Source organism: Acinonyx jubatus, chromosome D4, assembly GCF_027475565.1.
Source record: "Acinonyx jubatus isolate Ajub_Pintada_27869175 chromosome D4, VMU_Ajub_asm_v1.0, whole genome shotgun sequence".
Lineage (NCBI taxonomy): Eukaryota > Metazoa > Chordata > Mammalia > Carnivora > Felidae > Acinonyx > Acinonyx jubatus.
The window spans coordinates 30,536,749-30,564,269 of record NC_069391.1 but is presented as its reverse complement, the minus strand read 5'-3'; the positions used below and the strand labels follow the sequence as shown (position 1 = coordinate 30,564,269).

The 27,521-nt window shown below is 43.3% G+C and overlaps 1 protein-coding gene across 4 annotated transcripts; it reads right to left on the bottom strand.

The window, feature by feature from the left end:
- Positions 1-25,789, bottom strand: PGAP4 (post-GPI attachment to proteins GalNAc transferase 4). Of its 4 annotated transcripts, XM_027039566.2 has the most exons (3): positions 21,402-21,538; positions 11,462-11,608; positions 1-3,934 (listed from the first exon to the last, which is right to left on the bottom strand). In XM_027039566.2, the coding sequence occupies exon 3, from the start codon at positions 3,855-3,857 to the stop codon at positions 2,646-2,648; it is 1,212 nt and encodes a 403-aa protein (XP_026895367.1). In that variant the 5' UTR covers positions 3,858-3,934; positions 11,462-11,608; positions 21,402-21,538; the 3' UTR covers positions 1-2,645. The 4 variants fall into 4 exon arrangements, with proteins under 4 accessions (XP_026895367.1, XP_053060840.1, XP_053060839.1 ...); XM_053204865.1 differs by lacking the exons at positions 11,462-11,608; positions 21,402-21,538 and adding an exon at positions 25,605-25,789; XM_053204864.1 differs by lacking the exons at positions 11,462-11,608; positions 21,402-21,538 and adding an exon at positions 25,332-25,579.
- Positions 25,790-27,521: the final 1,732 nt, after the last annotated feature.

The window sequence follows — 27,521 nt, the reverse complement described above, 5'->3', positions numbered from 1 at the left end:
CTCAGTGGAACAGCTGCTTTTATTGGAACTGATATGTCTATGCAAATACACTCAGTCGCAATAGGGAGCTTCTTAGGCCTGACCATAATTTAAACCCTGAAAGGTGAGCAGGTTCTGTTAGAGACCTTCATCCTCCCGGTGACCTATGTCCTTTGTTATGGGAAGGCGACTTTAGTTCTCCTCTAGCCCCCTTGCTTAGGATTAAATGAGACTTCAGCTTTGGTGTAAAGCTGTCAACTGTCCTAATGAAGGACAACATACAAAAAATGGACTCTAGGTATGAGGGAGAGCTAGATGCGGGTGGGGACAAAATGGCAGAACAGAGCCTGCATCTGCAGAAAATGTCCAAGGACGGTAGACTCTAGTTAAGATCTATGGGGGAAGGTTTCTTTGTGTAGGCAGAGAAATGAGACAAGGCAAAAATGGCTTTAGCCATCCAGGAGTCAAGGGAGGGGATGTCTGCATGCGGTAGACAACTGAATCAGAAAGAGCAAAAATATAAACCAGCAATGATTCCCTATCTTCTGCCTGGCTAGCTTAGATTGGACTCTCCTGTCGTTGTGCACAAAACATTCATGAGGAGATCCATTTGTTAATGGAACAAATGCTAATGAGTTGTAGGTTGAAGGCAGTTCTGTTCCTGAACACGGGGATAAACCAGTCACTGAGAGAAGATGAATTTAGCGGTAGAGTCTGAACATCTTGATAAGTCATCTAGTAGCTCTGCTCACTTTGGACATTCCTGAGGGACATGTAACATCTCACGATAACAACACAACACATACTTATGCCTGTTTGTTCCCCAAGACCAACGGGACAATGAGGGTCTACCATGTTAGCTTACAGAGACATTTTTTCAGTCCAGGTTACAATCAGATTCTACAAAAGAGAATTTGACTACATAGATATTTATAAAATGAATGTGGTTAAGAAAAAAGTGCAGGAACTCAGAGGAGCTACGTTCCCATCCTGGCTCTGCTGCTGTCCAGCCGTGTGAACCCAGAGAAGTTGTTTCGTATCCCTTGGTCTCGGTTTGTCCACCTGCAAAATGTGGTGTGGAACCCCCATGTACTGCCTCAGTGCTCTTGAGGGGTTCTCCAAATGGAAGCTTACCGGAAATTTAAAAAGCAAAAGAAGGCATGGCACCGAAACAAATGATCCACACAACACACTTGAAATCCAATGTAGACACACATCCTCACAAAGGGACTTGTTGGCCACTGGCTTGATAAATATTGTCCGAGGACATCTACGTGGAACTTTGGAGAAAAGTAATTTTCAGATGCTAGTCTTGGAATAAACTCAAGAGGAGTCTCAGACCATTTCCCATTTAAATGAACAATTATTTTTGGCTTGGTTGGAAGAGGCGCCAGATGAAAGCTGAGCTACACCTTCTTCACAAGTCACAATGCCAAGTCAGCTTTTATTCTAGTAGTTTGGTCCAGAATGACTGCTCCCCATGTGGAAGCCCTACGCCCTACTGCACACTTTAAACAGTATCACTAATATCTTTATCCAAAATACACTTGAATTTCATATGCTTATTCTAGGAAAAGAACTAGTGTTCGTCAAGTGCCTTCTATGGGATAAGCACTTGCTAGGTGTTTTACATACATTCTGTCATTTAATCCTCAAGGCAACTTTAAAAGGTAGGTATCACCATCCCCGTTTTACAGGTGAAAAAACTAAGACTCAGAGTGGTCATAACTTGCCCAAGTTCACATCACTAGGGCATGGCAGAGATCTGAAATAAAAATTCAGGCCTTCTGACTTCACAGTCTACATTTTTTCTTTCTCTTACACCATGATATCCAGAAGAAGAAAAAAGTGAGGGTGAATGGTTAGCCAGAAAAATAAGGGAAAAGGATACGCTATTAGTGAGCTCACCCATTTTATATCATTCGGCAATGTCCAATTTTCAAAGAATCAGAATATGACAGGAATATTCAATACTGAATCACTACTGAACATAAGAAATCTGGTTTTGATGATCCAGAAGGTGCCTGTAGATCTTGCTGTGACTTAAAGTTCTCACTAGCGGTATTGACTAGCAGTACACTACAGATGTGTGGGGGATAAAACACCAGGAAACAGAAACGTGATCACCTGCCTCCAAGTCGCCAGGCCTTGCAATGGATTTTACTGGCTTTTATTACACCAGGTCAAAGAAACAAATGGAACCTAGCAACATGGTCCTGCCTCTTTGGACACACATTCTCATGCCTGGAAAGAAAGAAATCAATTCAAAAGGATCTCACCTTTCACCAAATTCTACCTTTAAAATCCTAAAACAGTCCTATCTTTATGCACACTTTTTTTGGCAGTCACCAGCTCTATCACAAAGCATTGCTGAAAACAGTTGGAGAATAGAACTGGTATGTAAATGCCCCCTCGGTGGGTGGGTCAGACTGCATGAGGCAGTATGGCTGTGTGGAGGGAGAGGGGTCCCGACTCAGGGCCAACATCTGATCCTGCTGGAGTTACCAAAGCCAGGGTTCTTGATGTGTATGTTCTCAGCTGCCTCAGTGCCTAGATCCCTAACAACCTTAAACAATGAAATGACTGCAAGCAACCACGTCCAAAGAAAGAGCTCGATATCGGAATCGCCAAGAATGGCCAATTTCAGAAAGGCATTTCTTGGAACACTAGAGCAGACTGGGATGAAAGTTGTACCGGAGGCTGGAGAAGAGCCCAATGTGCTTCACGAGGTTGGGCTCCACCACGTAGGCCCGCTCCCCCTTGGCCCTCAACAGTGAGTAGAGTGCCATATCCTTGCCAAAGCCCTTGTGGCAGTACACCTGAGACAGGTAGGTGAGGGTCCGGCGGGCCGCAGGGGCAGGGAAAAGCATGGCTGGGGTGCAACACTGAGAGGCAGGGACCACGCTATACAGGGAAGGACTCAGCCGCCGCAGTTCCAGGAAATAGTGCCGGCCCACCAGCTCCACGAGACCCATGCTGTATAGGGAGAAGAAGAGCATGACAGGCCAGCTGAACCCCGGACGGCTGGCAAACCGCATGTATATCCAGGTTAGCAGGGGCCCCAGCAACATGCCCACACCGACCCACTCCAGGATCCGCATGGGCTCAGGGTTGATGTAGTGCTGGAGCCTCTCGGGGTGATAGAGCTTCAGATAGAGGGCATCTCTGAGGTGTGACTCGGAGAAGCGAGCCCGCAGAAGGTGCTCCAGGACTGGGAAGATCTGCTCTTCTGGAACAGCATCATCTTCTACCATCAAGACGTAGTCTGGGTTGTAGGTCTGCAGGGAGGATTCCAGGCAATAGACATAGTCCTGCTTCTCCTTCTCAAATGAGTTGGTTGAAGGGTCATCGCCATAATCATCCTCGGTGCCCTCATAGCGGTTGGCCACGGGGACGTACTTAGACAGCAGCTTGGCATCGAAATGGCTTACACTACGCTCCACGTTGCACAGGAAGAGTTGGTGGCCCTCGCATTGGGGGCCACACTGTTGAAGAAGCCGGTGGAACTGGGACACCACCTGCAAGACGTAGTGGAAGCCAGGTTGCCTGTCGACGGTGATGATGGTGATGACCAGCCAGGGGCGGGGGGTGGCCTGCCAGACGATGGGCACTGAGCCGTTGGCAGAGGGCAGCTCCTCAAAATAGTGGAGGGCAGCTTCACCCTCTTTCAAACTTTGCTGCAGGAACTCTTGACTCATTTGGTTCAGATGCCAATGGCGCAGATAGAAATAAGAGTGCAGAAGGCGGTGACAGGCCAGGGGGGCCAGCAAGCCGAACGTCACCACTGTTAAGATCAAGAGCTGGACAGCAGTGCTGCCCCAGGAGAGCCGCCTCAGCCTCCGGAGGAGCATGGCAGCTGGAGGGGCTGACGTGCTCATGGGGTCAACTTCTGGTCAGGTCTGGTCCCAAGAACAAACCATCCTGGAACGCAGGCCCACCTCAGCACAGATGACACCTAAAGAAAGAGGAAGGACAGAATGGTAAAAGAGGCAGTAAGCAGTGCCTAAAGACTAGACAGTAAACCTAAGCCCCTTATGTCAGAAGCATAATAAAGCGTGCACACATTTGGAAGAAACTCCCCAGCTTGTGAGTTATCTTGTGTGGTACCTGACCAGGTACCACATGAGGCTGTGCTGCAGGGCTCAGTGCTGCCATATCCGTGTTCCTCCCTTCCTGGGCACACAGAAAGACCACATTCCCTAGTCCATCATCTTCCAGGTGAGGTCATGTTGACTAGGACCTGCCAGGAAAATGTGAGCCAATGATAGGTGTGGCTTCTGGGCCAAGGTAGTTGACAGTGGATGTGCCTTCTCGACTTTCTCATTCTCCATTTGCCAACCTACTGGACAGGTTTCGTGGATCTGGAGGAGGTGGAGCCACCAGACGGCAGGAGCCTGAGCTCCTGAATGATTGCATAGAACAGAGGTCCCTCCCACTGCTCATCTCGGAGCAGCCTCCCAGTCTAGAGGGGGCTATGTGGGAGGTAAGACGTAAACCACTGTGTCTAGTCACTAATAATTTTTGGACTCGTTTATTACAGCAGTTACCTTCCAGCCCACTAGGGTTGTGTAGAATACCACACCTCTCTCTATAGGACCATGACATAGTAATTCAAGGAAGTCCCATGTCAGCATCAGAAGCAGATTATACTGTGAGATCCCAGAGGTGAGACAGACTACCCCAGTACTAGGAAGAGATCCGGATAGTACCTGAAGAGGGAAATGGCAGGGAGAGGTTTGCATTCTATGCAACCCTGCTGGTGTGTGAATGTTCCGAGTACACAAGACTGGTTGCTTCCCCCTGGAACGGCTCAGGCCAATGGAGTTAATAAATGATGTAGGTGCACGTCCATATGGCCTCACCAGTTTCATATCACTCCTAGTAGAAGCCAAGAACTGAAGTTGGATTGGGCTTACACTCCTGCTGGGGAATGGAGTCATTCCAGTGGCTTCCTGCTCACCTTGTCCTCCCTACTCTTGCTATTACCCAAGAGAGCCGTACCCACTTAGAAGAAGGAACAAAATACAAGATAAGGCATGCAGCTTGGAGAATGCCAGGCACATCATGAGTGCAAAGATGAAAATGTGATTATGATGACTGTGCAAGCTCTGTGTTTGGTGTGAAATCACTCTCCATACTCCTTCAACACTCTCTTCCAGTGACAGTTTCTGGTAAAGCAAGAATGTGACACTCTAGTCCAGATAAGTCCCAGGGGAGGGATGTTTAAAGATTGTGTGTGTGTGTGTGTGTACATGCACACAGTTATCATTTAAATATATAAATCCGGGGATGCCTGGGTGACTCAGCTGGTTAAGCATCCGACTTCGGCTCCGGTCATGATCTCGTGATTTTGAGTTTGAGCCCCGCATTGGGCTCCGTGCTGACAGCACTGGGCCTGCTTCTGACCCTCTGCCCGCCCCCTGCCCCTCCCCTGCTCTCTCTCTCTCTCTCTCTCAAAAATAAAATAAACATTAAAATATAAACCTGATCATATCACTCTCCTGCTTAGAACCCTTCTGTAGCTTTCCATTGCTCTGTTAATAAAATCCAAATGTCTTATCATAGTCCACAAGACCCTGTATGATCTGGACTGTGCCCTACTCTGTCTTCTCTGTCATCTCGTTCTACCATCCCTTTCTCAAGTTGCTCAAAACTAGAGGTTGGCAACATTTTTCTGTAAAGGGCTAGACAGTAAATATTGCAGATATTGTGGGCCACATACTATCTCTGTTGCACAGTCTTCTTAGGCTTTTTCGTTTTGAAAACGCTTTAAAAATATAAAAACTATTTTTAGTGCTCCAGCCACATAAAAACAAGCTGTAAGCCAAATCTGGCCAGCAGCTCGTAGTTTACCAATTCTTATTCTAGACTAGCATAGTCCAATAGAAATATAATTCGAGTCACACATGTATTTAAAAATCTTCCTTGGGGCGTCTGGGTGGCTCAGTCGGTTAAGCGTCTGACTTTGACTCAGGTCATGATCGTGGGTTTGTGGGTTCAGGATCAGGTTTGTGAGTTTGGGCCTCACATTGGGCTCTGTGCTGACAGCTCAGAGCCTGGAGCCTGCTTGGGATTCTGTGTCTCCTTCTCTCTCTGCCCCTCCCCCGCTCATGTCTGTCTCTCAAAAATGAATAAATGTTTAAAAAAAATTAAAAAGTACAATAAAATCTTCCAGCAGCCAGAGTAAAATATTATAAAGAAACAGATGAAATTAATTTTAATAGTATATTTTAAACACAGTACATGAAACCAATATGAAAAAATTATTAATGAGGTGTTTTATGTTCTTTTTTTTTTGTACTAAGTCGTTGAAATCCAGTGTATCTTTTACATTTACAGCAGATTTCAATTCAGACTGGTCACATTTCAAGTAATCAACAGCCACGTGTCGCCAATTGGAAGGAAAGCTCTAGATACACTGATCTTTCAGAACATTGACTATGCTATGTTTTTACCCAACTCCTGGCCTTTGCTCCCACAGCTCCCTCACCCTGGAACATTTTGGTCCACCCCCTTCCCTGCTTCCTCATACAGATTGCTTTTTCTCATCCTTTAGTACAATCTCCTTAGGGGAGCTGTCCCTGGCCCATGCAAAGGACGACCTACCAAATTGGCACTTACATATTTTGCTAATGGGAGTATAAATCAGCACGACCTCCATAGAAGTAATCTGGGACTATCTAAGAAAACCACGAACGACTCAGCAATTCCATTTCTGTGTAAGTGCCGTGCGCTAACCAATTGTGGCACCGGGGCACCTTCAGCAATTCCATTTCTAATGTTCCTTCCTAGGTATATATTCTCATATGTGAGAAATGACTTGCAGAATCATCTGTAATAGCAAAATAGCGCCAAGTGCCCATCGGTTGAGAGTGAGTCAAATACATTATCGTACATCCAAAAAATGGAATACAAAGTACCCATTAAAAGTAAGCAAACTTGGAAGAGACCGAGATGGCAACATAGAAGGCTCCTGCACTTCTCTCCTTCCATGGATGCATTAAATGTACAGCTACACCGTGAGAAATTCCCTGTGAGAGAAATCCAGAAACTAGCTGAGCAACTCCTACACATAGGGAAAATGAGATAATACCCACGTTGAATCAGGTAGGAAAGGCTGAAACACACACCAGCGATAAACCCCACCCCCAGTACAGCACCATACAATCTGGAGGGAACTCCCAATTCACAGCTTCTTTCTGAGAAGTAAAGGGTTTGGAGCACACACATATCTAGCACTCCAAATTTTAGGACTCCCACCTGAAGGATGGGCACCCAAAACATCTAGCTCTAAATGCCAACTGGGCTTTCATCCAGGGGACCAACAGGACCATAGTAAAGAAAGAAGCAGTTCTTAGTGAGTTCATGGGCACTTGCCACTTCTGTCCCCTCCAGGGCTCATCATGGAGGAAGCAGGCAAAAAACGCCTATCCCCCAGTTTTTCCCTGGAAAGGTTTGGAGTGCATACTTTATAAGCACCTGCCAGAGGGTCCAGCTTCTAACTTAGCACATATCTAGGAGCTGGCTGAGATTCTGTGCAGAGCCCAGGGGAGCTCATAGGCACTTTTCCCACCTTCTTCCATGGGCCCCTCCAATGATAACACCAGATCGCCAGTATCTCTCTGAAAGGCACTTGTACATAGGTCTGGTGCCCCAGCTTTTGTGGCAATAACCTTAGGGATGCGCCTCTGGATCACCTGGCTCTAACAGCCCCCCAACACTCAAAAAACTGTGGGAACCAATAAATGAACTTGGTAAAGTTGCAGGATCTGAGATCAATGTACAAACATCAGTGGCGTATCTATACACTAACAAGGAGAAATTAAGAAAACAACCCCATTTACAAGAGCATCAAAGAATAAAATACTTACGAATAAATTTAACCAAAGAGGTGAAAGATCTGTATACTGAAAACTATAAGACATTATTGAAAGAACTGAAAATGATACAAATAAATGGAAAGATATTCTGTGGTCATGGAGTAGAAGAATTAATATTGTTAAAATGTCCATATTACCCAAAATGATCTACAGATTCAATGCAATATCTATTAAAATTCCAATGGCATTTTCCACAGAAATAGAAAAAACAATCCTAAAATTAGTATGGAACTACAAAAGACCTTGAATAGCCAAAGCAATTTAGTGCAAGAAGAATAAAGCTGGAGGCATCACACTTCCTGTCGTCAAACTGTATTACAAAGCTGTATCAAAAAGATATGGTACTGGCATAAACAGACATACAGACCAATGGAACAGGATAGAGATCCCAGAATTAACCTTTGCACAGATGGCCAATTAATTTATGACAAACAAGCAAAGAGTATAGAATGGGTAAAGGATAATCTCTTTAATAAATGGTGCTGGGGGACAATTGGGGGTTCAGTCGGTTGAGCATCTGACTCATGTTTTCAGCTCAGGTCATGATCTCACGGTTCATGAGATCAAGCCCCGTGTCTGGTTCTTCACTGCTTGGGATTCTCTCTCCCTCGCTCTCTGCCCTTCCCCTGCACGCGTGCACACACACTCTCTCTCAGAATAAATGATAATAAATAAACATTAAATAAATAAATAAATAAATAAATGGTGCTGGGAAAAGTGGATAGCCGTATGCAAAAAGCTGGATCCCTATCTTAGACCACTCACAAAAATCAATTCAAAATATATTAAAGACTTGAACAGAACGCCTGAAACTGTAAACTCCTATAAGAAAACATAGGAAATAAGCTTCTTTTTTTTTTTAAATGTTTATTTATTTTTGAGAGAGAGAGAGAGCATGCATGCAAGGAAGGAAGAGAGAGGGGGACAGAGGATCTGAAGCAATCTCTTTGACAGAAGAGAGCTTGATGCAGAGCTTGAACTCACAAACTGTAAGATCATTACCTGAGCCGAAGTCGGACACTTAACCGACTGAGCCAGGCACCCCAGGAATAAGCTTCTTGACACTGGTGTTGGCAATGATTTTGGATTTATCACCAAAAGCACAGGCAACAAAAGCAAAAATAAACAAGTGAGACTACATCAAGCTAAAAAGCCTTCACACAGCAAAGGAAACCATCAATAAAATGAAAAGGCAACTTATAAAACAGAAGAAAATATTTGTAAGCCACATATTAGACAAGGAGTTAATATTCAAAATATATAAAAATTCATACAACTCAATAGCAACAGTAATAATAATAATAATTCACTTATTTAAAATTGAGCAAAGGAGGACCTGAATAGACATTTTTCCAAGGAAGACATATAAACAGTCAACGGGGTGCTCGGAAAGGTGCTCAACATCACCAATCATCATAGAAACAAATCAAAACCACAATAATATATCACCTCACACCTACTGAGATGTCTACCATCAACAAGGCAAGAGATAACAAATGCTAGCATGGATGTAGAGAAAGGGAACCCTTGTATACTGTTGGCTGGAACATTAACTGCTATGGCCACTATGTAAAAACAATATGGAGCTTCCTCAAGAAATTAAAAATAAACTACCAAATGATCCAGCAATTCCACATCTGGGTATATATCCAGAGGAAAGAAAATCATTATCTTGAAGAGGTATCTGGCATTGCAGCGTTATTCACAATAGCCAAGATATGGAAACAACCCAAATGTCCACTGATGGATTAATGGATAAAGAATATGTGGTATATCTATGAAATGGAATATTATTCAGCCTTTAAAGAAAAAAAGGAAATGCTACCATTTGTGACAACATGGATGAATATGGAGGGCATTATGCTAAGTGAAATAAGACAGAGAAAGACAAATATTGCATGGTATCATCTAATGTGGAACCTAACACAGAATAGAAAGGTGGTTATCATGGGGTGCCTGGGTGGCTCAGTCGGTTAAGCATCTGACTTCAGCTCAGGTCATGATCTCATAGTTTGTGAGTTTGAGCCCCACATCAGTCTCTTTGCTGACAGCTCAGAGCCTGGAGCCTGCTTCAGATTTGGTGTCTCCCTCTCTCTCTGCCCCTCCCCTGCTTGAGCTCTGTCTCTCCCTCTCTCTCTCTCTCAAAAAAAAAAAAAAAAAAAAAAAACATTTAAAAAAAAAGAAAGAAAGAAAGATGGTTATCAGGTGCTAAGGGGTCCGGTGCGGAGATAGGGAGAGGTTGGTCAAAGGGTATAAACTTTTACTTACAAGGTCTTTTTTTTTTTTAAGTTTATTTATTTTGGGGGAGGGGCAGAGAGAGAGAGAGAGAGAGAGAGAATCTCGAGGAGTCCCATGTGGGGTCTGAACTCACGAACAGTGAGATCATGACCTGAGCCAAAATCAAGTCATATGCTCGAAAAAAAAAAAAGAGTCATATGCTCAACCAACTGGGCCACCCAGCGACCCCTAAGGTGAATAAGCTCTTTAAAAAAAGTACAATAAACAAAGTCTGAGGATCTAATGCATAACTTGGTAACTACAGTTGATAATACAGTATTGTATAATTGAAATTTGCTAAAAGAGAAGAACTTAAGTGTTCTCATCAAAAAAAAAAGTTACAAAAAGCAAACTCTTTATGCACAGATATGGAAAAACTGTAAGATATTTTTTCAGTTACAGAAGACACAGAAAGTATGTATAGCACACTACCATTTGTGGGAAGTATACATAAGTGTACTTGCTCATATATAAGTCCACAAGTATTTACTTAGTGAGCAAACTGATTGACAGCACACTCTTAAATCCAAGTCCTTCCAGGCCTGAGGTTTCCTGCTTTATTTTCTAGGATCTTGCTGAGGGTCCTGGTGTGGTTGTGGGGCTGCCTTCAACACTTCTGTACAAAAGAGGCTTGTATGTGGCAGGTGGATAGAAGGGGAGAAGCCTTTCTTGAAGCTATCAAGCAAGCATGATGATTTCCCTTAGATTTTGTTATTAAAGTGGGGCCAGCGAAATTAAGGAGATGTCTGTTCTATCCAAGCCACCCTGTGCTGCTGCTCTCAGGCCATATCCTTCCCTTGCCACCCTAGGCTCCTGATTTTCTCTCTCTTCCCTCTGGCAGTTGGGTCAGGAACTGAGGCACCGGGTACTGACATAAAGACGACCTTTAATCCCAGGCAATTTCCCCTCTGGGGTCAATAAAATCATTAACATCTCAGAAATACCTTGCTTTAAAAATATGGTAGTGAGGAGCACCTGGGTATCTCAGTTGGTTAAGCATCCAACTTTGGCTCAGGTCATGATCCCGCGGGCCGTGAGCTCGAGCCCCACGTCGGGCTCTTTGCTGACAGCTCAGAACCTGGAGCCTGCTTCAGATTCAGTGTCTCCCTCTCTCTCTGCCCCTCCCCGCTCATGCTCTCTCTCTGTCTCTCAAAAATAAACATTAAAAATTAAAAAAAAATAAATTAAAAAAGTATGGTAGCGAGACTGCTCTTCTCCTGACCTTCAGGGAAGGAATAGGACTCATTTCCGAGGACACATGGTCCCCACATACATTGATAAGCTCTTAGCTGGGGTGAGGAACAGCCTAGACCTTTAGAACTTACGATAAGGACATGCATTTCTTGCTCGCGGATCTGTGCACAGCTGTGGTTCAGCTGGGTTCAGCTCTAGACCGCAGGTCGGAATCAGGTCGTTTCATGTAATTCTTGTTCCAGGTCCAGTGTCAGAAGAAACAGCCATCTGGGCATGCTCTTTTGGTGGATGGCAGATACACAAGAATCAAAACACGAAGGTTCACTTACAGCCTCACTTAAGCATGCCACACGTTAAGTCCACTCACCATGCACTAGCTGAAGCCACGGGGCAGGGAAATGTACTCCTCCCAGAGAGCAGAGGAAGGAAAAATGAAGGTTCAATAGAAAGCAAAAGAAGCAGGCCAATTTCTAAGCCCTCAGGAAAAAAGAAAGGTTCTAGCAATTTGTTCAGAGTAGGCGACATTTCTAAAATGCTCATAAGGCATCTGGCTGCCATATCATTATACTCAGTATTAGTCAAAAGAGACTACGGTAATGACCCCTAAATCTCCGGGTTTTATAAGAAAGAGGCTTAATTCTTGCTCATGTTACTTGGCCATTACGGATCAGTTGAGACTCTGCTCCCTGTCATTTGCACTCCAGGCCCCCGGTAGATGGAACTGCCTCTTTTCTGGACATTGCTGGTGTTGTGGCGGAGGAGAAAGAAACAGACAGTGAACCACAACCTGGCTCTCAAAGCTACGGCTCAAAAATGACACACATCATGTCCACCTACATTTCACTGACCAGAGCAAGTTACATAACAACTCTTAAGTTCAACACAACAGTTATGTAATTTTCCTGCAAGAAGGGGTACCGAAAGACATATGGCCAAGCCTGAAACCAATGATTAGGGAAAGATATGTCTCTCCAGTAAGGGGCAGAAAATACCTTGAACAGGGGTGCCTGGGTGGCTCAGCTGGTTGAGCATCGGACTCTTGATATCCTAGGGTCGTGGGATCGAGCCCCACATCAGACTCCATCCTGAGTGTACAGCTGGTTTAGAATTCTCTCTCTCTCCCTCTGTCCCTCCCTCACTTGCACACATGCACTCTCTCAAAAAAAAAAAGAAAAGAAAAGAAGAAAATATCTTGAACAATAATACAATCTAGTCCACCCATCTTGGACCATAGGAGGTGGGAACAGATCCTTTAATAATCAGATGACTGGTCTGCCTAAAATCCAACCACATGGAGGTAGGCATTCAAGACTACGTTCTGTTTGCTATTTAAAGCATCTTCTTAAAGGATTTAACCAATTGCTGCACGGTGGGGTCGGGTGTCCAAGGCCACCTATAATTTATTTCACTTTACTGATTTGGTTTTAAGATAACTTACCTTAAAACAAAGGATTTTGAATTGGTAGTTCAAGGGAAGGAGCTCTCTACTCCCAGCCCAATCGTGGGGGTGGGGCAGAAGGAGGACCATGTCTACATTATCACCCCGATTGTCTTCTTCCAGAATTCCATAGTCACCTACAGCATCACCGGCTCAGGACCATGCTCCAGTGATGTTGTGGACTGACCTGCATCTGTGAGGTGGCCTGGAAACAATGACACCATTACAGCCTGGATACTATGGCGTAATGATTCCTGAATTCTTATCTAGGCCTTTCTAGTGCACTTTGAAACACAACCATTTTGTAAATTGGACTATGCCTGTTACCATGTCTGGGATGGAGGGCTCAGAAAAGATAGTAAAAGACAAAGACACCAAGAAATGAACGTAAAATAGGGCTAGAATGAATAAATGGAGCAACAATGACAAGTTACATTTTATGGCAGCTTCTGAAAATTAAGTTGAAGGGGTCACAGGGGTATGTGAGGCAGTATACCAGGCTTAGCCTGAAGAGATAAGCAGTCAAGAGGACTGTTTCCCAAGTCAGCCCTCACGCATGAATGGCACCACCATACCCCCAGGCACCTTGGGTCCAAAAGACCAGTATGTTCTGACTTCTCGCTCCTAGCCAGTCACTTGCAAATCCCAGCAATGCTACCCATATGGCCTCTTGTACACCTCTCTTCTCTCCTCCGCTCCCACAGCCATGCCTTTCTGCATTGCCTCACCCTCGCTACTCATCATCACCTCCAGGCTGGCTACCAGCAACAGCCTCCTAACTAGGCCTATGACTTCCAGAAAGACCAACAGATTCAAAGCCATAAGATCTGGGTGCAGGTCTGGTCCCAACACTCGCTAATTAGGTCCATTTGTAAAGAAATCATTTGATCTCTCTGAGACTATTTTGCTGCTGTCAAATAGGAAAATTAAAAATATCTCATGTATGGAGGCACTGTGAAGACAAAATGAGACACTGGCTATGAAAGCCATTTGTCAGAAAGATAGCAGAAATGATGGTAATGTGTTACATCACCAGCATCCATCTGATGCTCTGAAGCATGGGTCTGAACATGGCACTCTTTTCTGCAGAACTGTTCTAGGATTCCCCAATGACTATAGAATGAAGTCCAAATTCTTCACCATGATTCTTCAAAATCCAGCTTCAGCTATCTCTCCAGACTCTATTCTTCTCCTCACACAGTCTACTCAACCATCAAGAATCAGCTCAGAGGCAGCTCTTGATTTTGGTTCAGGTCATGACCTCACAGTTGTGAGATAGAGCCCCAAGTTGGGCTCCACGTTGGATGTGGAGCCTGCTTGAGATTCTCTCGCTTTCTCTCTCCCTCTGCCACTCCCTGGCTCATGCACATGTACAGACTCTCTCTCTCTCTCTCTCTCTCAAGAAAAAAAAAAAAGAATCAGCTCCAAAGGAACCTCTTCTGGGCTGCCTGGGTGGCTCACTCAGTTATGGGTGCAACTCTTGATCTTGGTTCAGGTCATGATCTCACGATTCATGAGTTCAAGCTCCACATTGGGCTCTGTGCTGATGGTATGGAGCCTGCTTGGGATTCTGTCTCTCCTTCTTTCCACCCCTCCTTGTCTTGTGCTCTTTCTCTCTCTCAAAATAAATAATCTTAACCAAAAAAAGGGGGGGAGACCTCTTCTGAAAGCCAACCGTCATCTCCCCCAACCAGAAATAATCTCTTGTTTCTCAACTGCTTGGGCCTTTTACATAAACGTTCCCCCCAGAACCTTCATTTGTCACTTTCTACTTTAGACTGTATCTATTTATAGCTACCACTTATTAAGCTCCTGCTATATATCCAAGTCCCGTAGTAGACTCTTACATCTATTTCATTTAACCAAAATAGCAACTCTCAAATAGCAGTGGAACTAATTTCATTTACATGAAAAAAAAAAAATGCTACCAAGTTGAAAGCAAGAACTTAAAACAGAAGAAAAATTCCAAAGCCCATATTTTGTCCCCAATGCCTGCTGCCTTCCATGGCTTTATTTATGGCCCCTGACTTATGCATCAATTAGACTTATAAATCCTTTGTTAGTGGATTCAGTCTGATTTATCTTTGGTATTCCTTGTAGACTCATCACAGAACTCTATGCATGGAAGAGGCTCAATGTTTTTGAGCTAATAAATGCCCATAGTCAAGTCATTTGGCCTCTGTGGGACTCAATTCCTCAGCTATAAAATTGGGAGTATCAAAGAGCCTGGCCACATAATGTGCAGAGATCAACTTATTTGTACGTGTTTGCTGAGCACTTATTACGTGCCAGACACTGTTCTATGCATCTCAGTGATCCTCATAAGAAGCTTATGAGAGGGGTGCCTGGGTGGCTCAGTCGGTTAAACATTAGACTTCAGCTCAGGTTATGATCTCACGGTCTGTGAGTTTGAGCCCTGCATCGGGCTTTGTGCTGACAGCTCAGAGCCTAGAACCTGCTTTGGATTCTGTGTCTCACTCTGTCTCTGCCCCTCCCCCTCTCACACTCTGTCTCTCAAAAATGAATGTTAAAAAAAAATTTTTTTTTAAAGAAGCTTAGGAGAAGTACTATTATTCAGCCTGTTTTATACCTCAAAAAACTAAGGCAGAATTAACTTGTACCCAAAGTTAACAAAGCTCTTCAGTGGGTGGCAAAACTCAAATACTCGAACACAGGCAGTCAGGTTCCAGAACCCACATCTTCAACCAATATGCACTACTGTTTCTGCACAGATTGGAAACCCAAGAAAATCAGCTGACAAATAATTAGAAATGGTAAAAGAGTTTCAAAATGCGATTGATAACAGAATTAATATGTAAAAATATTACACACACACACACACACACACACACACACACACACACACACTGCTTTCACCTAATCAGATAATAACCAAATTAATCAATGGGATAAAAGATCCCTGTCAAAATGAGGTTAAAAACCCTAAAATACCCAGGATGAAATTTTTTTAAATATGTGGAATATACACACACACTATAAAATTCTACTGAAAGATACTTAGAAAGTCTCCAGTAAGTGGAGAAAAAAAATAATGTTTTCTTAGCTGGAAAGCCTCACTAATGAAAGAGGCGATAGAGTTCTCTTTTTCCGGAACTAGTCTCTACATTTAACATAAGGTCAATTCAATTTACTTCAAGAGGGAGTGGCCTAGTTCAACAAACAGGCACTTGCAAATACATTTGTGCAACCTTTGGAAGGAAAGTTGAGCCGGGTATCTATAAAAATTTTATGTATGCATCCCCCTTGACCTAGAAGTTCTACTTCTAGGAATCTATCCTGCAGAAATCCCAACACATGCTATCAAAGATAGAAAAGGAAGGTTCATGCCAGTTTTGTTTGTAACAGCATGAAAGAGAAAGATAAAGAGGGGGGAGGAAGTGGGAGAGGGGAGGGTAGGAGAAAGAAGGAAAGGAAGAAGGAGGAGCTGCAGGGAAAAAAAAGGCCCAGCAACAGGGAACATATTTCTAGATAATTATACAAAGGGATGATAAGGAGCCATTAAAAAGGAAGAGAAAGTTTTAAATATACTAACATTAACGCCAAACATACTAACGCCAAAGTCTTGGCGAGGTCTCTGCTATGGACTGAATGTGTTCTCCCAAAATTCCTATATTAAAACCCTAATCCTCACGTGATGGTATTTGGATATGGGGTCTCTGGGAGGTAATTAGGTCTTTGTGGTGGAACTCTCATGCTGGGATTAGTGCCCTTATAAAAAGAGATGGGGAAGGGTGCCTGGGTGGCTCAGTCATTAGGCCTCTGACTCTTGATTTCAGCTCATCGCATGGTTTGTCAGTTTGAACCCCGAGCTGGGCTCTGAGCTGACAGTGTGGAGCCTGCAGGGATTCTCTCCCTCTCTCTCTCTGCCCCTCTCCCCTTTGCGTTCTCTCTCTCTCAAGAAATAAACATTATAAAAATTAAAGAAAAAAAAAAGAAGAAATGGGAGTGTGCTTTCTTCCTCTCTTTGCCCTCTGCCAGTGAGAACAGCGAGAAAGTGGCATCCATACACCAGGAAGAGGGCCCTGAGCAGCACCCAGCTATGCTGGCACCCTGATCTCAGGTTTTCAGGCTCAGAAAGAAATGTTTCTGCTGTTTACACCACCCGGTCTATGATAACTTGTTATACCAAACTGAGCAGATTTTAAGTCTCTAAAGGGAAAAGAATGCAAATTATGTCAATGCAAATTATAAAAAAAAAATGTACATAGTATGGTCATTCTATTTTTAATATGGAATATAATTTAGTAGGAGATGAATGTATGGAAGACTCCTGTTTTGCTTTCAACACTTCTGTAAGAGCATGTGCTACCTTTATGGCAATTATTAAACGTTCATTCAACAAATACTGAGTCTTGTGCACTGACTGGGATGGTGAACATGTCTGCCAGGGCCCTTATACCCTGAGGGCCGTTGTTATCAAAAATCCAATAGAAATCCAAATAAAATTTTGTTTGCTTCTTTTGGTGGAGCAGGGAAAGGTTAGTTAACTTGATGAAAGTATTCTAAAGATTTTCTGGAATTCGTACTAATAAAAACATCCAGGAAATGCTTACTTTGCTGGCATATATACGGACATTGGGGGGATATATCAAAGATTAGCCCTGTGCAGTGATGACATCAATGTCATGTGATGCTTCATAATTTTTATCGTGATGGTGGTTACATTTGACAACATTCTTCAAAATACACATTTAAATGCTGTGTTTTATTGCATGTAAACTATGCTTCAATAAAATTGATTTTCCTAAGAGCCAGGAAAATAATACAGAGTAATAAGAGAGAATCTGTCTAACCAGACCTTAAAGCCTACTATAAAACTTCAGTCATTAAAATAACATGGCACTGGCACCAAAATGTACTGATAAATAAATAGACAGATGCAGAAATCCACACAGATACAACATGTAATAATTTAATCTGCCATACTTGAAGCAATTTAAATCAGGGGTGAAAAATGGATTTACTAGCTTTGCAGCAACTGGCTAACTATGCAGGAAAAGTAAACTAGTGCTCCACTTTATAACTTAAACTAGAATAAATTTCATATTAATACTGTCAAACAAAAGCTTAAAAGTACCTGAAGAAAAATACAGAAGTATATTTACATAAACTTGGTTTAGGAAAGGACCTTAACAGCAAAGTCCATAAGCAGAACCATTGAAAAAATATATGACTAAGTAAAAAGTTAAACTTGTATATGGTCAAAGATGAAAAGCTGACATTAGGCAGATTAGGAAACACTATGCAACATAAATGACAGAATTACTACTTTAATGTGTAATGTGCAAAGAGTGCTTAAAAGTCAGGAACAGAAAGACACTCCAATTGAAAAGCAAAAGACTGAAAACTATAGAAAGCTTATGAAAGAAATTGAAGAAGACTCAAAAAGTGGAAAAACATTTCATGCTCATGGATTGGAAGAAAAATCATTGTTAAAATGTCGACACTACCGAAAGCAATCTATATATTCAATCCCTATCAAAATAACACCAGCATTCTTCACAGAGCTAGAACAAACAATCCTAAAATTTGCATGGAACCAGAAAAGACCCCGAATAGCCAAAGTAATCCTGAAAAAGAAAACCAAAGCTGGAGGCATCACAATTCCGGACTTCAAGCTGTATTACAAAGCTGTAATCTGATCAAGACAGTATGGTACTGGCACAAAAACAGACACACAGATCAATGGAACAGAACAGAGAACCCAGAAATGGACAACTAATCTTTGACAAAGCAGGAAAGAATATCCAATGGAATAAAGACAGTCTCTTCAGCAAGTAGTGCTGGGAAAACTGGACAGTGACTTGCAGAAGAATGAACCTGGACCACTTTTTTATACCATACACAAAAATAAACCCCAAATGGATGGAAGACCCAAATAAGACAGGAAGCCATCAAAATCCTCGAGGAGAAAACAGGCAAAAACCTCTTTGACCTCAGCCGCAGCAACTTCTTACTTGACATGTCTCCGGAGGCAAGGGAGACAATAGCAAAAATGAACTACTGGGACCTCATCAAGATAAAAATCTTCCGCACGGTAAAGGAAGCAATCAGCAAAACTAAAAGACAACCGACAAAATGGGAGAAGATATTTGCAAATAACATATCAGATAAAGGATTAGTATCCAAAATCTTTAAAGAACTTATCAAAATCAACACCCAAAGAACAAATAATCCAGTGAAGAAATGGGCAAAAGACATGAATAGACACTTCTCCCAGGAAGACATCCAGATGGCCAACCGACACATGAAAAAATGTTCAACATCACTCATCATCAGGGAAATACAAATCAAAACCACAATTAGATACCAGCTCACACATGTCAGAAAGGGTAAAATTAACAACTCAGGCAACAAAAGATGTTGGTGAGGATGCAGAAAAAAGAGGAACTCGTTTGCACTGCTGGTGGGAATGTAAACTGGTGCAGCCACTCTGGAAAACAGGATGGAGGTTCCTCAAAAAATTAAAAATAGAACTACCCTATGACCCAGCAATTGCACTACTAGGTATTTATCCAAAGGATACAGGAGTGCTGATGCGAAGGGGCACATGCACCCCAATGCTGATAGCAGTACTATCGACAATAACAAAGTATGGAAAGAGCCTAAATGTCCATCGACTGATGAATGGATAAAGAAGATGTGGGTGTATATATATATACAATGGAATATTACTTGGCGATCAGAAAGGATGAAATCTTGACATTTGCAACATGGATGGTACTAGAGAGAATTATGCTAAGCAAAATAAGTCAAAGACAAATACAATATGATTTCACTCATATGTGGAATTTAAGATACAAAACAGATGAACATAAGGGAAGGGAAACAAAAATAAGATAAAAACAGAGAGGGAGACAACCCATAAGTGACTCTTAAATACAGGAAATAAACTGAGAGTTGCTGGCAGGGTGTTGGGTGGGGGGATGGGGGTGATGTGCATTGAGGAGGACACTTGGGATGAGCACTGGGTGTTATGTGTAAATGATGAATCACTAAATTTTACTCCTGAAATCATTATTACGTTATACATTAACTAACTTAGATTTAAATTTTTTTAAAAATTAAAAAAAAAAGAAAAAGAAAAAGAAAGCAAAAGAGAGGTGCCTAGCTGGCTCAGTCAGGGGAGCCTGTGACTCCTGATCTCAGGGTTGCGAGTTCAAGCCCCACCTTGTGTGTAGAGATTACTTTAAAAAAAAAGTTGGAAGGGGGCAAAAGAATTAAGACAGTTCACCTACACAGATGCAAAAGGCCAGTACACAGAGGAAAAAGTATTTACTGCGGGGACGGGGGAGGGGGGGGCGATTCAGACATGCAAATTAAAACAAGATACTATTTTTGTCCATCTTATTGGTTTAGATGTGTGCATGCAGAGAAACCTTTAAGAAGACATCCAGAAAATCTCAACAATCTAGATGAAGTTTTGTCATCTTTATTTTCTCCTTCACATTTTTGTTTCCTGGATGCTTTGTAATACACTTACCCTTTTTTAAGATTCAATATTGGTGTTAGACACACATAGCTTTCTCTTGTCGCCTCCTAAAGTACCTGGTACAGTGCACTCTAGAAATGCACCCCTAAAAAAGCTATCGCCTTACCAGGTTCAGTTCTCCTGGCGAAATAAATACACGTGCACGCACACGCACACACTGAACCTGCAGGTTTTGCTAATGGTCTGCATAGTGAGATCATCACTGGAGTCGCTCTGCGGTTCCCCCGGGGACAGCAAGGGACCAGCAGGGGATGCCAGGGTCACACCCACCCTGCAGGAGCTCTCGCCCCTGACTACCAAGGGCGCAGTGCGGAACCGGCAACGCCCGCGCCCAGAGGCCAGGAGGATGATGCGACTACCGGGGGGTGGTCCTCTCTATTCCTCGCCGAAAGAGAATGGGAGCTGGAGACCACAGTCCCGGATCTAGTTCCTGCAGCCGACCTTGGGCAGTCCCCGCCACGTTTGGGCCTCAGTTTCCCTACTCGTCGGTCGAGGCTAACGGTTCCGATCGCGGAGGTGGCTCCCTTCAGCCGGTCTTTCCGGGAGCTGGGAGCGACGCCTTCCTCTGCCGGGTCGTCCTTCCTCGGTCCCCGGCTGCGCAGAAACCCCACGCCGCAGCAGCGCGTAATCTGCGAGCCCGATTAGCCCGAAGGGCTGACGCGGGAGGAACCCTCGCCTCAAGCGCGCGGCCATTAGGCGATGCGCTCTTCGGCTGTGCGGCCCGGCTGGGCTCCCAGGACCTGGGTCTTAACCTGGGTTGGCACGCGCCCGGCTCGCGCCTTCCTGTCGGCCTCGCGGCGCAGCCGAGGCAGGCGAAGGGTGGAAAGATGCCCTCGCCGCGACACTCATTCATCCCTGCTCTGACACCGGCCCCGCCCGCGCGGAGGAAGCCCTTCTGGGGTCCCCGCAGTCCCCCGGCAGGAAGCGGCCAGAGCTCCGGGCCGGGCCGCGGCGAAGCTCGCCTGCTCAAAGCGCACCGCCGGGGGCGCAGGCCCTCCCGAGCTGCGCAAGCCCCCGCCGCTGCTCTCCCCGCGCCAGCGGCGGCCCCGGTAATCCTCATCCCCGCGCTCCGGCCGCGATGCCAGAGGGGCTGGGCATATCGCACGCAGTGCAAACCTACCCGGTGGAGGCGGTCAGCTCTGTCCTCCGCGTACGCCGAGGGCCGCCTCCAGTGTCGCCTAGGCTGGCTGGCTCATCGCCACTGAGGAGCCATCGCCCGACCCTGAGGCCCGAGCGGAGCGGGTGCCGCGCGGTTCGGGTGCGCGCCGGAGCCTCGCCTCCTCCCGCGGCGCAGCTCCCGCGCCGGGTCCCCGCGCTCCGGCAGGCCATGTGACCTGCGAGCTGCGGAGCGACCAGCTTGGGGGGGAAAAAGGACGGCAAAAGGCGCCAACTGATGGGCAGAAAGGGAAAAGCAGGCTCATGGCAAAGGAAACTGAAATTCTGGAAGGATTAGGTCTCTGCGCTGTTCGCAGCCCCAGCGGGCTTGCAAGCATTTTCTCCGCTGGAAGGAACTGGTTTCACCCATAACGAAAATAAGAGCGGACACCCCACTTCCGCCCCGAATCCCCACTGCACCCAGGCGTCTTAGTGAACGTTCCTCTAGATCTCACTTCACCCTGGACGTTACAGATTATCATCCCCAATTTGCAAATGACAGAAGATTTGAGAAGAATTGCAAAGTACAACCTTTCCTAATTCCAAAAGCCAGACTGTAAACATTTATTCAAAATCAGAAAGGTTTGGCTAAACTAGATCACCTATCCAGGCATGGGATTTAGGTCTGTGGCTCTTTCCACTTAACCTGTCAGTCTTCCGGGAGTGACTTCGATGGTTCAGTACCCATCCCCAACCTTTAATTTTGGCTGATATTTATTGAAGAGCTCTTCTGACACCGTGCCAACACCGTAGATGAGAATGAGGTAAGCCTACTTCCAGAACTTCTTTTACATGAGAAGGTTAAAAATTTTGCACAGAACATAAAAGAGAGCTGAGCAAAGGGAGAAGAGCATTATGAAAGAGATGTCTGAAAAGTGGCTATCATTACTAATGAAGGGCTTTCATGCATTGAGAGAGGTCATTTGTGAGCTTCATCTCTCAGAAATCATTTAGTTAACAGGCCACAGAGGTTTAATAAAAGATCCAAAAATAACTAGGTGAGAGCTGAAGGTGATAACTTAGGGTTTACTGTGGAAGAGCCAAGTATTCACTAAGTACATAATAAATGACCATTTAAGTGGTAATTGAAAATGTAATCTGTCATACATTGTAACTTTTATTTTATTCACCTATCATGAATGAAACTACCTAAAGTCTAAGCACTTCTTAAAAACAGCAGTGAGGCCTCAAGCCAACTCAGTCTCCAAATGAGAACTGCAGAATATTTTTTCCCCTCAGATAAGTCATCACTACTTGTTCAAGCAGAGGTATGTAAGTCTGTTCCTGCCCTCAGGGCTACCCAAAGTCTCGCAAACAGGAAGCATGTTTCTTTTGGGAGAGGAATAGAAGCCAACATAATATTCCATCACGTGGGCACACAGATTTATTCACATTAAGGAAATGATGTCTCTCAGTGCACGAAAGCCCTTCATTAGAAAGCTATTACTTTGGGTCTCAAATGTTTTTCAGTCTTCCAGTAACCTATTTTAAGCAAAACCGTTCTGAATGATGTAACGCTTGTGGTATGAGAAAATGTGCACGTTGGTTGAAGACCGATTCCGAGGAAGAGGACCCGAGGAAAGGCAAGTGGAGTAATCCTGGGGAAGAAAAAGGAAAGCCAAAGAAAAGTGAAAGCCAGCTCCCAGGGTTTTCACCTCATTGTTTTATTACCTTTCTTAGTGCTTCTAATTCTGGGTCAGTTTGCCTTTGTAGGCTGAGGGTTAGCAAACTACAACTCACTGCCTGTTTTTGTGCAGTCCACAAACTAAGAATGGTTTTTTTATAATACTGAATGGTTAAAAAGAAGGACATTTTGAGACATGTGAAAATTATATGAAATCCAAATTTCAGTGTTACTGGCACGTGGTCATTCATTTACATGTGTCTATGGCTGCTATCCTGAGTTGAATAGTTGTGGCAGAGACCTTACGATGCAAAAGCCTGAAATACTTAGTCTGGTTTGCAGACACCTACTCTGAAACGTCTATTCAGTGGTCACAAGGTAAGGCAGTAAAGCCAATGAATGCTCATGTGATTTCTTCTTATGTCAGCAGAGTTGGTACTAGATATTAAGTTCCCATGGAATCTTGTATCCATCTATCTGAACGCCCATCTGTCCCCCTGAGCATCCAGTCAGCCTCCATTTTACAAGCAGTATTTACTGAAGTACTGTTCTGACAGTGCCAACACCATGGATGAGAATGAGATAAGAATGAGGTGTGTGTCATGCTCTCATGGAGTCTGTCATTAGGAATGCCCAGGGGGTGCCTGGGTGGCTCAGTCGATTAAGTATCCAGACTTTTGGTCTCAGCTCAGGTCTCGATCTCAGGATCGTGAGTTCAATCCCCAACTTAGGCTCCTCGCTCAGAGTGCAGGCTGACAGTTGCACCTGTCACAGACAGGAGATTGGGAAGCTATTCCCGTTTCCTGGACCAGACGCAGACCTCCTACTTCCAGACTTTTACATGAGAGGTTAACACATTTTTGTTGTTGTTGTTATTTTGGTTTTTAAAAATTATATGTGATTAAACTTCATCCAATATGAAGAGAAACACACAATTATTTGAAGTTGTTTCATACTCAATTTGTTAAAATCATATAGAAAGACTCTAATTTGCATGTTGAATGGTAGTTTAAAGGGTGTTTATTTTTATTTTATGTGATTATCATTAGGCATAGATAATAATAACTACATACAAGAGTAACAGGGAGTCAGTTTTTCAGATTAAAACCCAAAGCGGAACAGCCATGAAGGTATTTTATGAAAGGTAATAAATCAAGAGATTCTAGGGAGAGGCAGGAAGAGTGGTAATCTAGGAAAGACTGAGTTTCTCTTTTCTCTTTCATTTTCTCTCTCATTTTCTTCTTGTTTTTATAAAATTTGGACTTGGGGGTCACAGAGAGAGATTAATCATAGTTCCCATTATGTGTCTATATAAGGACTTCTATCTATCAACAACAATAATAATATAAGAAATGCCCTTGAAATCACCACCCAACATGGAAACCAGAACCCTGACAACAGCTTCCATCTCTCACAATAGAAGATCCTTCTAAGAGATCCTTTTAAGGTTCACAGCTATGATTCTTACTCATCCATCCCTTTGGGTGTGTTAAAGAAAAAATTATTCAATGGCACTTATTGAAGATGGTAAGGCGTCAAGGGGAGCCATGATGATAGGTACAGGGACCCCCTGACATGGAGTCTTACAGAAGGGAATTAAGCTCAACTCTGAACATAGCATGGGCAAATGGGAATTTATAGCCAAGAAACAGGATAGGGAATGGTGGATAGCAAATCACTGAGAGGAAGCATCATGTGCAAAGAGTGACTCTGGCTAAAGGTACTTGACAGGATCCATGCTAAAAATAGGCCATGATGATCAGATATCGAGGGTGGGGTTTCTTGCCAAACTAATTTAGCAAGATTCTTGCTAACACTGGATTTTACAAGGAAGTGTACAGAAGGGTTTAGGAGAAGATTGAGGAGGCTGACTTAAGTTTGGTCAAGCAAAGAATCTTTGAAAAAAAAAAAAAGCAAAGAATCTTTGTGAGCTGTGGGGTGCCTGGGTGGCTCAGTCGGTTGAGCTTCTGCCTTTGGCTCAGGTCATGATCTCACAGTTCCTGCGTTTGAGCCCTACATCGGGCTCTCTGCTGTCAGCCCAGAGCCTGCTTTGGATCCTATGCCCTCCTCTCTCTCTGCCCCTCCCCTGCTCTCGTGCTCTCTCTCTCTCTCTCTCTCTCAAAAAAAAAAAAAAAAAAAAAGCATTTAAAAAAAGAATCTTTGTGAGTTGTGAGGAAAAACCTTATTGAAACTGTTACTTTACCAAAACACCATAAACATTTCATTAAAGACTCACTGCAGACCATGTCCCAAGAAGTGCCTACAACTTACCTGAACGCTTTTGGCGTCCTTCTTCATCTGCAGCGAGAAGGATCTCCAGTTGCTCACCACCCTCGACACTGGAAATTCTGTCATGGTAACCTCTAACCATCACCTAATCTTGGATTCTTCCCATTTCACAAAAGAGAAAAAACCCCAAAAGCAGAGACCATCCAGGGTTAAGTCCCAAAGTAGACATTCTAATCTATGTTTATTACAGCTAAACTTTGATTATCCAGAACTAACATTTGGAATCTGAATAGTCAGACCCCTTACTCTGCTCACCTGATTTTGACAGCGGAGCGTAGATAAAAGTCAGCATCTCTCACCTGGTAATAGTCTCCTATTCAATCTTAGGCTGTGTAATCTTTGGACTCTAAACAAACCTCCAGAGGGCTAACCCAGTGAATTTTCTAAAGACATTAACCGGATCAGGTTTCTCTCCAGTTTAACACACTCCACCAGACTGAAAGTTCAAGCTCATTTGCATGACAGTTAAAGCCATTTATGACCTAGCCTCTGACAATAGCTCCTGCCCTGGGGAGGATTACCTGTCTGGAAAATGAGTTCCCTGTGGACCTAGAGCAGTCTTGTCATACACCAGTTACTTATAATGGGTGTTTTTGGAATGAATGAATGAATGAATGAATGAGGAAATGAAGGAACCGATTGTAAGTAGGTTTGGATACTACCTGTGTGTATTATCCTTTGAGGTAGCCTTGATCGGGTGGGGACTATAGTCGATCCTTGGTATCTACAAGCAATAGTTGATTAAAGAACTACAATATGGTATTTTTGCCATGAGTCTGATTTTAAACTGTGCTTATTTTTACTGTCTGATGTCCAGTTTATTTTAGACCCAGAGTTCGTGAGTGATAATTTATTCAAATTTCTAGAGGGATGTCAGGGCGCCTGAGTGGCTCAGTTGGTTGAGTGTCCAGCCCTTGATTTCAGATCAGGTCATGATCTCGGATTCATGAGTTCGAGCCCCACATCAGACTCTGTGCTGACTGTGTGAAGCCTGCATGGAATTCTCTCTCTCCCTCTTTCAGCCCCTACCCTGCTCACTTGTGTGTGTGCTCTCTCTTTCTCAAAATAAACTAAAAAAAAAAAAAAAAAATTCTAGAGGGATGTCAAACTAAGCTTTCATGTGATTGGCATACATTTTTTAAAATTTCCAATTTAAATATAATATACATAACACCACTTTTTTGAAACCTGAGATTTCATTTTCTTCTATTGTTGCTGTAAGAATTTAGTTATGATAATGAGAGTTTGTGTTTTTTTTAATGTTGGGGGGGGGCTTTTCTGCCTTTTAAGAAATACCTGCAGTTACATGGATTGAAAATAAGGTGAATATATTAATGTGGAAATTCTTAAAACCTATCTTTTTTTAACTCTGTAAATTTAATTTATAAATCTGTTCTTCTGTTTATAAATCTGATAGTTTTATATGTAAACAAGCAATTTTTCTTTTTAATTTGTTGATTTTAAATTACATTTGTACATTTAAATATGTTTGATTTTCTTACATGTTTTAGTTACCTGACAGTAAACACAACACTTTCATAAGCAAAAAGCTTACAAAGTATTTAAACAACTTTTGAACATCTAATACCTTCCTGTATAGAATGCCTCTAAAGTCTTGTAACATTCAATGCAGTTTCTACATTGAATCAAATTCTCCTATGTCTTTTAACTTACAATTATGACAGACTGCCAGATTCTCTTAAACATTGTAGACACACACAGATTCTCTTGAGTTAAATGAAAGTATTAATACTATGTGTTTAATTTAATTCATTTTCTCTGTAGTTAATTATAAATCTTCCCAGGACTAAAAAGCCACTCATCTAACTGAGGAGGGTTGTTTTAGCTTCTCAGGGAAGCGGAAGATACCGGGTCAAAAATTCGGGACTAGGAATCAGATGCATACCAGGGTTTGAGGACTCGGAGGTGCTTCCATGAGGATTCATGTCACTTATGTATATGCTAAGCAGTCTGTTACGGTCATGATGCCACTCTGTGTACTGGGGATTTGCTGGTCCACGCCTCTTAGAAACAATTTTTGTTGCCTAATTTGCATTACTAACTAACTTCCATCACCTGATTGTATTAAGACTCTGCTGCAGTGCTGACAATTTATATTCCTCTCATATTTTTGTCAAACTCTTGGCTTGGTAGCAACCCCACCATGGTTCT